At 45.1% G+C, this 10,635-nt stretch overlaps 1 protein-coding gene across 1 annotated transcript; it reads left to right on the top strand.

Moving 5' to 3' along the window:
* The first annotated feature begins 452 nt into the window (after window positions 1-452).
* On the top strand, window positions 453-8,017 carry HMOX1 (heme oxygenase 1). The gene is made up of 5 exons (XM_032774898.2): window positions 453-644; window positions 980-1,100; window positions 3,799-4,290; window positions 4,970-5,078; window positions 7,281-8,017. Exons 1-5 carry the CDS (start codon window positions 613-615, stop codon window positions 7,415-7,417), a joined length of 891 nt encoding a protein of 296 aa, XP_032630789.1. The 5' UTR covers window positions 453-612; the 3' UTR covers window positions 7,418-8,017.
* Window positions 8,018-10,635: the final 2,618 nt, after the last annotated feature.

The raw sequence follows: 10,635 nt of genomic DNA, 5'->3' as shown, positions 1-10,635 counted from the left end.
ATTTATTCCAGACTATGAGCATTCACACAGGGAATCAGAGTGCCTTATTCTGAATTAGTTAATCCACTTCCAAACATGGATTAAACTAATTTGGAAAAAGTCACCCTTATTCGGAAGAATGTCTCCACGCAGGGAGTTAATCAGGACTAGACATTGCAACTTTAAATTCACACCCTGCTTTAATCTGAATTTCCCAGTGTGATTCCCCCTAAGCATTAGTGAATCCTCCCAAGCCTCCATACTGGAGCATCTTAGTTTTCAGTACTACCAGTTGGGCAGAAACAGGGTTAATGAGCCTGGGAAAGCTGCCCAGCCTAAGGAGAAATCTTTCAACGTCCTGTTGTTGAGCTTCATTGTTAAGACTAGGCAGGAGACTCCTCCCTCCCAGGGGGGAGGGTGGGCAGTGATAAAAGTATGTATGTTGCAAAATTTACACCAGGGTCAGCTGTTTGGCTGTTCACATGATCTGAGCCTAGTATAAAGCAGGATGCAGAAGAAGGGCTGCTTAACTCTGAAGCTTCCCAGAGCCCTGAGAAAAGAGAGGACAAAGCAGGGAAGGTGAGAGGAAGACAACAGAAGAGCAAACAAGAGAAGGAAGGAAAGAAAAGAGAAATGGAAGGTTCCAAGACACACAGCTCTGAAAGGTGAGAGCGGGGCTACAATTCAAGGGAAATTACCACAGAAAGGCATGGCATTTCTCCCACACACACACTCTTTGGGTTGGGATTCGGGTTGCTGCTCTCCACCTCTACTTTACTGGGAATGGGAGGATCCTTTTCCCTTCCTCCTCCTTTCTATCTCTTCCCCCCTCTCCCTGCAGAATTTAGGATGCTGATGTTCCTTATCTTTCCCACTCCCACCCTCACCACCCTGGGATGCTTTCTCCCCACCCCACTCATTGGGAAAGAGCTAGCTTTCATTTTGGAGGGGGTAGTGAGATGCTTCTGACACTGATGTCTTTTCCCCTCTGCTTTCCCAGCATGCCTGGAGACCTATCAGAAGCCCTGAAGGAAGCCACCAAAGAGGTGCATGAGCAGGCAGAGAGCACAGAGTTTATGAAGAAGTTCCAGAGGGGGCAGGTGTCACTCCAGGAGTTTAAGGTATGTGCTGCTGGGGTGGAAGGGAAAAACCTGTGTCTAATTCAGAATAGCCAAGTCAGGGCTTCTGAACGGGAAAATCTTTGGGTCATGACAACATAGCATCATTGTGTCACTCACTCATGCCAGCATCTAGCCCCAAATAACTTCAAGGCTCTCTCAATGTCTTGCAAACGTCTGTTGCAGAATGTGGTGCAGAGCTGTGCATTTCTGGGTGGGGAGTGAAGCTACACTTAGTGGGGGTGTGCCTAGCTTTGCTGAAGCTGCATGAAAGGGCTGAAGAAATTGATTTGTGAGGGAAAGATTAAAGCAATTCAGTATTTTGTTTATAGTCAAATGATTGATGGAAATATAACTGTGTACAAGCATATGAAGGGTTTAAAATCACCAAGGAGGGGGAAGAATTATTTAGAATGATCTAAGTGGGTATGCATGGAAGTAACAGGGAAAGAGAAGGAAAATTCAGTCTGGATATTGGAAGTCATTTCCTAAAAGTTAGGTCTGCCAGGCTGTGAAATAATCTCTGGTCCTGAAGGTTCCTAGTTGTTTCCTCTGTAATATTAGAATTATAATTTTGGTTTAGCACTGGACCTGAGGATACAACTATGCAGTTCATAGATTTGAGCTAACAGTGTCTCTCTCAAATATAAAGGAGCTAATCATGGTTCTAGTTGAATGAATAAATGCTAATTACCTTATGGAGCCCTTTTTGCTCCACTCGAGCAGGACCAGTTGTATGTCACTCTGTGATTTCTATGATTATACAATATCTAGGTGTAACCCTGGAGAGATAATGAGGTTCCCTACAGCTGAATCACATAATAAGCAAAGCCATAAGGAAAAACAGGAGAGCCCAGTGAGCTAGAAATTCCTGAGGGCCTTGAGGATGTGACACATGGATTGTCATGCCACAGCTGTTAATTTGATCTAGTATGAGTCAATCATCCACCAGTTTCTGAAATTAACTGCAGTGCTGAACTCCTGCAAATGGGGATGTGGCATTAGCTAGGCAATGAACTTCAAAGGAGGGTAGCAGTAACACCTTCCTTCCCCCACAAGTCATTTCTGAGACCAAGGGATTCAGGATAGTGATCTGTTGTCAGGGAGATTCAGAAGTGACTATGGGTTCCAAAAGGTAATGCTGACTGGCTGAGATTTGAAAAATCAGCTGGAGGATTTAGCCATACAACTTCCACTAAAGCCTCTAGTTAGCTTTGAAAATATCAGCTATTCTAGTTAAGTTTTCTTAACTTGTCATGCAATTTTCCTCTATTTTGTAACCAAGCTTCCTTAGTTTGTTACCAGACCTCTCCAGGAATTTGGCTAATGGGGTCAACGTTTAAAATCCTTTTTATTTCTGTTGCTAACTTCCCTGTAATACAGATGACTATGTAGAAATAGCTGCTGACTGTAGTGGCAAATGTAGGAATGATTACTTTTTATTGCAGTCAGCCCTGTAGAAACAACACAGATCAGGGAGTGTGAACTGGTTTCTTTTTTTTGGTTTTTGTATCCGCAACAGACTTTTTAACCAAGCCTGAGCCATCTGTATCAAATTGCCTTCAGATTCTGCCCGTAGTTATCCCTGAGCACCCTGATTGTAAAGACAGTGGGATTGAACAGATGTTAACAAAGGCAGCATTTGAGCAGCAGAATCTTCTGGTGATCATGCACAAGAAGGAAAGAGCCCAGTTTAACTGTCAAACCCCAGTTTGAAGGGCTGGCAGTTACAAAAAGCATCTTGTAAGAGGAGAAAATGTGATATGGCAATAGAGAACCAACAAACACACGACCTCCCAATGATCTTTTCAAAGTCCCTTTTCAGGGCTTGTCTACACTTACATTTTATAGCACTCTAATTTGCTGGCTCAGGGGTGTGAAAAATCACCCCCTGAATGTCACAAGTTTGAGCGCTTTAAAGTGCTAGTGTGGGTAGGCTCCAAGCACTGGGAGCCAGGCTCTGAGCACTTGGAGCTATTCCCCTCCTGGAGGTGGATTACCAGGAGCGCTAGGAGAGCTCTCTCCCAGTACTCACACATGACCACACTCACACTTCAAAATGCTGCTGCAGGGGCACTCCCGCGGCAGTGATTTTGAAGCTTCTAGTGTAGATGTAGCCTGACTGTGCTTCCTGTCCTCTTTTATGCAGGCAGCACCCTTGGCTGCCACGGTTGGTGGGTGTTTTCAGAGACATTCAGCTAGTAATCCTCAAAAAGAGATTCCTATCTAGTCTCCTTGAGGCAGCCAATGTGAAAGGAAAGTGGCCACCCTACTTACTGATCTTGAAGGGACAGGGGCTGAAGTGCCAACATCTGTGGTGTCTGAGCAGAGGACTGCCCACTGGATGAACAGATCATAAAGTAAAAGGTTCTGTTACAGTCTGTCAAGGCCTGGGAAAGGGGTAGGATCCCCAATCTCTTGAGACAGTCAGAACTGAACAGTGCACTGGAGAATGTATCTTTTCAGGAATCATTCTTGTATGGGGAGCGGTGTATGTGTGTGGGAATAGACTAGATGTGACCTAATAGGATTCTTCACACTCCAACTTCTATGATCCCGAGGTCTTGGTGAAGGTGAAATTGGGGATATGGTACAACACATACAGTGTATATATGCAGATATGTTGTATTAACGTGAAGTGCACGTGAAGCTGGAAGGCGAGAGACCTTGTTGCTGACTTATTCCTTCCCTTTTACTGCAGATGGTTATGGCTTCTCTGTACTACATCTACTCTGCTCTGGAGGAGGAGATTGAGCGTAACAAGGATCACCCGGCCTATATACCTGTTTACTTTCCAGCTGAACTGCACCGTAAGACTGCCCTGCAACAAGACTTGGAGTATTTCTATGGCCCATTGTGGAGGGAAGAGATCTCGTGTCCCGAGTCCACTCAGAAGTACGTGAATAGGCTCCACTACGTGGGCCAGCATGAACCAGAGCTCCTGGTGGCCCATGCCTACACTCGGTACCTGGGAGACCTGTCTGGCGGGCAGGTGTTGAAGAAGATTGCCCAGAAAGCTCTCCACCTACCCAGTACTGGAGAAGGACTGGAGTTCTTCACCTTTGAAGGGGTGTCCAATGCCACAAAGTTCAAGCAGCTGTACCGCTCTCGGATGAACTCCATCGAGATGGACCCAGCCACCAAGAAGAGAGTCTTGGAGGAAGCCAAGCAGGCATTCCTGCTGAATATACAGGTGAGTAACTAACCTGCATTCCCCACTGCCTCTCCCACCTAAGGTACATCTGCTATCTCAACATAGGCAAGGTGGCGTTTGTAGTGATGAGCTGAAGGAAAGCTGTGGGCTGTCAGTAGTAGTGAGAACTGTAATGAACTTTTCCTATGTGAAAGTTGCTTTTATGAGCCTCCCAAGAGACTGGATACTAGAAAACTTCTTTTGCCTTTGGGCAATGGATCCTCTCCAGGATTTGAATGCAGGTTATTCCTTTGCTGCTCTTGTTTGCACACGAGGGTTTATTTGGGGGGCAGAAATCAGTCCACATATCCCTTTATCCTAGTATTTCCACATATCCCCTCCCTCCCCTACAACTCTCTTCTATATGAACACACACACACACACCCTGCTTTCCCTCTGATCTGGAGGATGAGCATTGGGGCACAGCTTCCTATTGAACTGCCTTGGGAAAGCATTTCACATACTTCATACTATTAAACAAGCAAGGAGTATAGAGGAGTTCAAGAGAGACCCTTAGGTAGACTCCTTTCTGGAGAAGGAAAGACACACAGGATTAGTGGTTGGGCCAGATATCTATCTTTAGTTCCCAAAATCTCTTATGGAGTAAGAAGGGGTTCAGGGAGGAGAGAAGACCGCATTCCAGGTAATGCAGTAATTGTGTGTGTTTCTTGTTCTCAAGGTGTTTGAGGAACTGCAGAAATTGGTGTCTCAGTCCCATGAGAATGGTCACCCTGCACAACAGAAGCCAGAGCTTCGCACAAGAGGCACCAGCGGAGCACATGAGCATGGTAAGAACCTTCCTAAAGCCAATTTTTAGCGTTTCCTTTGTTTGTTTGTTTTTTAATTCCCTTTACCTTTCCTTCCTGAGTGGTGAGAGACAGGAGTTGTCTCCAGCTGTCCTTGAGTATCCCTACTTCCACTCCAATACTGTTGGCTAGTGTAGCAGAAGTGTGCATGAGAAACTCCTGCTGAGAGCTTCAAAGGAGGCTGGAAACCTGTGGGATCTTATGAGTGCTACAGAAATAAAAAATATGCTGTTTTTATACAGCACTTTTTCACCAGTAGGTCTCACAGTGCTATCATCATCCCCCTTTCACACATGGGGAAACTGACTGTTAGGAAGGTTTACAATTAATGGGCCTGATTCTCCTGTTCTTCTCTGTGGCTTTAAAGCAGTATAACTCCATTGGCTTCACTGGAGATATACCGGTGTAAGCAACAGGAGAATTCGGCCCAACTGAGACTACTTGCATGAGTGAAGGCTGCAGGACTGGGTGCAGTGTAGCACGGTAATGATTGATACTACAGTCCTGACTGAGGAGGCACTTGCATTATAAGCCCCTTCACGTGAAGACCTACCCAAACTCCTGTCTTTTTGGACTGAAACTTTTTTCGTGCTTGTTGTCAGTGAATATTTCTGGAAAGCAAGAGAATTCTTTTTCTTCTGAGTGTTGGGACAGTGCTACTGTGTGGTTCCCACTGCATTTCCTTACTATGAAATATAGCAAAGTCAGAACTACTTGTATCACCCTGGGACTTGAGATCTTGCAGCTGCAGTATCCGAAGGCAGCTACTTTCCCAATCAGAATTCTAGTCTAACTTTAGAGCTGAAATGGCTCCATCTACTGACAAGATGCTGCCATTGCAGGAATGACCTGGTGAGGTTCAAAGATCTCTCGAGCCATTGCAAACCATGGTGTTGTTGTGGGGTTAGAGTAACTATTCCATAGCAAAGGTTGCTTCCAGACTTCTTCTGGAGAAAGAGACTTATCTGAGAGTTCTCCTTGTAACCTAAGAATTTTGAAACAAGTAAGCAACATTTTCATATGGTATTCAGTTGGGCCACCTTCATTTCAGCATAAGGAACATTACTCTCAATTTTACTCTTGTGTGTGTAGGTCTCTCTACACATTCAAGCATGGGGTAATTTTCACAGAAATGGCATGAAACATTGTTAATGCATCTTTTGTCATTATGGAATTTTATCATCCTCTTTGTGACTGAGTGTGGCACTCTCCAAAAGCACTCAGTATTGGCCTTTTAAAAATCCCACCCTAAAGTGGTTGGGTTTTTTAAAAATGTTTTTAAGAGCTTACCTGCATTCTGCAACTGCCAGGAGTTGGAGGGGCCTATGTGGGAGTACTGAACCAGAGTGGAGGGGGGGGGCATGCGGGCAGCCAGGAAGAGAGGGAGGCTCCATTACTTTCATGCAGGCTCTTTTGATAGCTGGCAGAGCTGCTAAGATCTGACAGAGGAGCCCTGCTTCAGCAAACCTTGTATAGTCCTATGTATAGTTTGCCCTCATGCAGACCTGAGAGGGAAGAGAGTGGACTAGGGCAGGGTACAGAGGGAGCAAGGGCTGGTTTGAGTCAGAGCCAAGATTGGGCCATGAAGTAGGGCTGGAGCCAGGGAATGAAGACTGGCTGGGGAAAACAAGGCTGGAGACTGTCTGAAAGGCTTCGGCCCTGGGCTTTCCAGGAAGCAAGGCCAGGGAGGAGATGAAATAATCTTAGGTGCTCCAGGAAAATCTTTTCACCAAGAAAACTTTAACCAACACCCGGCTTTCGCTACACAGTGCACTGAGCTGCTCCTAGGAGGTAGCGGGAGCCTGGCATTGTGGTAAACTTGAGATTTACCAAAAGGAACCAAAACACATTCAGGAAATGGATTGAGTGCACTTGCAAGGCAGTGAGAGTTATTAGACTGTACCACACACCTGGGAGCGATGCGAGGATTTATACCACAAACCCTACCCCTCTGAACTGATTGAAGGTACTTGAATACTGACCTTGTGTCTCACTAGCCCACCCACGTGTGGTTACATCTGGTGTATCCCTCCACCATTATCCTGTGTGATTGCTCACTCTGGTCACAATTTAGTGTGCCAGGGATAACATCAGCGCATCTTTGGACACTGATATAAAACTAACAGAAGCAAACCCTTCCTAGCCTGATTCCTGTTCTTACAAATTTGATTTCTGTTGATTTAGGACCAGCTCCTGTGAAAGAAAGTGAAAAGACATCGATGAAGCACACAGGCATGTTGCCTAGCTCTCCACTGGTACGGTGGATTCTTGCTCTCAGCTTCCTAGTGACGACAGTTGCTGTGGGCTTGTTTGCCATGTGAATAGAAGAGACTCTAGACCTTGCCCTCCTGCTGCTTCCTCATCAAACTAACACACCTAATGCCATCCATCCTGCCCTCTACCCGGACACTCTGATCTTGGCTGTGCCACTAACACTTTTCCAGTGGATTCATAGGACTCTGCAGGCTTCGTGTGAATTCTCAGCACAGATCAGAGAGCATTTCTGAACCCACAGACTGAACTTGCTCAAAAAGCTGAGGCAGAATCAGAAAGGTAGTGAAAGGCATTGCTGGGACCTGGCACCGCTTCAGACAGTTCCTGCAAAGAGCCCCAGATGTAAAGCACAGGTCTGGTAGCTTCCCTGCTGCCTGGGGAAAAAAACGCCTTACTGGTGCTTTGTTCACTCAGTGTTCTGTACAGCTGACTGATGCAGCAACCATTGCTTCTGGGGAGTTATGAGGCTCCCCTCAGATTGCAGACTGTTTTATTTGATACTATTAGCCTGTTTTTCTAGCATATTTTCCCAATCATGACTCTGATCAATTATGTTTTGAGACAGCAGAATGCAGTTGTTGAAAATACAGTGTTATCCTTGTGTTCTGTCTGTATAATTTATACACTAACAATAAACCTCAGTGTAAGATGACTGTGTATTTCCTGGGGTGAGTGCCTTTTCTGGTCTAGGGGAGGAAGGAGGTGCCTTTTGCTGGTTCTGTTAATGCTTTGGGAGGGGCTGGTTGCATGCTCAGAAAACTGACCCTATGAGGCACAGAATGGGGAGTTAGCAGATCAGGGGTCTTTTCCCAGCTTTGACACCAGTTCAATATGTGACCTTAGGAAAGTCTCTTAACCTGTCTATGCCATGTAGATATAACTACAGTTACCCATCTGCATAAAGCACTTTGAGACTGATGGATGAAAAGCTCTGTGTAAGAGTGAGGTACTGTTAATTTTATAAATGTCTCTGACATAGTTGGTGAGCCAAAGCCCCTTCACATTGCCTAGGCCTGAGCCTCAGCTGTTGTCAATTGAGTTGCACTAATTGATTTCAGTGGACCTGTGCTGACTTTCACCATTCATGAGGGCCTGGTCCATCATGAATCCATTCAGTGCCTGGCTGGGAACTTCACTGTGGATTAGAAAAGCAGGTATATTTTAAAACTAAAGTTAAATTCCTGACGATAACAACACCAGACTGGCTTTTAATTATACAGAGCAGAGCTAAAAGACTGCAGCATATAACCACACAACCCAGCATAGCTAACAACCAAGGCAACACCAATTATTAGTCACCAGATCTGACTTATTCAGTGAGGTGATAAAGACAGCACCACAACCAGTATTGCTACAGCAACCATTTTGCAAAGGATTCTCTTTCCCCTTCCACTGACTGAAATCTGGCTAGCAGCTATTATAGTTGCAGGCTATATCACTTCACGTTGTCATCTTATTATAAACAAGCACTTGCAGAAGATGCTGTCTTTCAGGTGTGACATAAAACAGGTGTTGACAACCTTTGATCATCCCTTTTCCACTGCAGGTCCCTGCCCTCTTCCTATCTGCCAGTCCCTACTGTCCACCTGCTGCTACCTGCTCTGGTTCGCTTTCTGATCATGTGGCAGCATACTCCTAGGTGACCTGTCTGCTAATTGCCAGATCCTGGTCAAATAGCAGTCAGAAGGCAGGTTTTGTGGGGAATAAAAATTGGAGAGGGCCTCCTGAGAAAGAGGGACCCACTTCAAACTAAAGTTTCAAATCTACAAAACCCTCTTGGATACATTTACCAAGCCTGGGAAAACACCAGTTATTTGAAATTGGCTACTTTTCAAGGTTTGAAAAGTAGGAACGTTACTCATCTGACCAAATTCCAATATTTATTCATTCACACTGGTTGCATGTTCCACTGATCAGGTTCCTGTAAGTATAAAATAATTATAATTGCACCATTAATTCAAAAATGTTAAACAGAACATATGCACAAGCTTCAGACAACATACTCCACCCCAATATCTCTCCCATTTCCAACTCATCCCTCCATCCAAGGACAAGCATGGGGAAACAGGTAAGTCTTTGATTTTTGCCCATGAAGTCACTAAATCGGAGTTCAGCTAGACACGGAGAAGGCCGTGCCATAAGCCCTTTCTATTAGTGTCAGGAGAAGGTTTGTGTTTCAAATGATCACAACCACTGTGGTATTGTACCAAGAGAGGTCATCCTTCAGGTAGCTTGAACCCAAATCATTTAAGGTGTTGATTTTGACCTTTTAGAGGCCTAAACTTTATCCATGAAGATCAGATGAGCAATTTACATTCTGCCTCCACCCCCAATTCCTTTGCATTTCCACTGGCTATTCCACCCATTCTGTCCTGTGCTGTTAAATTGCCTCCTTCCACCCAAGCAACATCTCCACTTCAGTGATGGGCAAATTCATTTGGAAACCAGTTTGCAGTGAATGTCTAAAGAAAAACATCTATCTTGATGTCAGTCATAATGTAGTTGTGTATATTACTCGTCACTTACACAAGTGATGGGATAAAAGACATTTAAGAGAGTGTCCTAAGCCAGAGCTGAATGCAAATTGTACAGTAGTCAAATAGTTTTAATTATGGAACTTACCACCTTACATTGAATAAGCGCTGTACAAACTGTAACTAACTAATGCTCACAATAGCCTTGCTAAGTAGGTCTGTATTAGCCTTTTTATAGACATAAGGCAGCAAGGTTGCCAACCCTCCAGAATTGCCCTGAAGTCTCCAGGCACTAAAGATTAATCTTTAATTAAAGATTATGTCATGTAATGAAACCCCCAGGAGTATGTCCAACCAAAACTGGCAACCCTAATAAAGCCTGATCCAAAATCAGTGAAGTAAATGGAAAGACTGCTACTGATTTAATGGGGTTTGGATTAGGTCCATAGAGGGGATAAGTGACTTGATTAAAGTTGCACGATAAGTCAATATCAGAGCCACTTCTAGGGTTGCCAACTTTTGAATCGCACAAAATCAACTGCCCTTGCCCTGCTCCCTGCACCACCCCGCTCACTACATTACCCTTCCCTCCATTGCTCGCTCTGCCCCATCCTCAGTCGCTCATTTTCACTGGACTGGAGCAGGAGGTTGGAGTGTGGTTTCCAGCTATGGGTGCCGCCAGAAATGTGGGGTTCAGGGTGTGGGATGGGGCTCCAGGATGGGGGAGGGGGCTGGGGTTATGGCGAGGGTGAGGGCTCTGGCTGAGGGTGCATGCTCTGGGGTGGGACCAG

This window comes from Chelonoidis abingdonii, chromosome 1 (genome assembly GCF_003597395.2).
Source record: "Chelonoidis abingdonii isolate Lonesome George chromosome 1, CheloAbing_2.0, whole genome shotgun sequence".
Taxonomy (NCBI): domain Eukaryota; kingdom Metazoa; phylum Chordata; order Testudines; family Testudinidae; genus Chelonoidis; species Chelonoidis abingdonii.
Note: the sequence above shows the minus strand (reverse complement) of the source record. Positions and strands in the feature narration are given on the sequence as shown.

Coding starts and splice junctions, on each gene's coding strand:
- HMOX1 (XM_032774898.2), top strand. CDS start 613: ATGGAAGGTTCCAAGACACACAGCTCTGAAAG. Junction 1,101..3,798: donor TGTCACTCCAGGAGTTTAAG/GTATGTGCTGCT, acceptor CTTTTACTGCAG/ATGGTTATGGCTTCTCTGTA. Junction 4,291..4,969: donor CATTCCTGCTGAATATACAG/GTGAGTAACTAA, acceptor CTTGTTCTCAAG/GTGTTTGAGGAACTGCAGAA.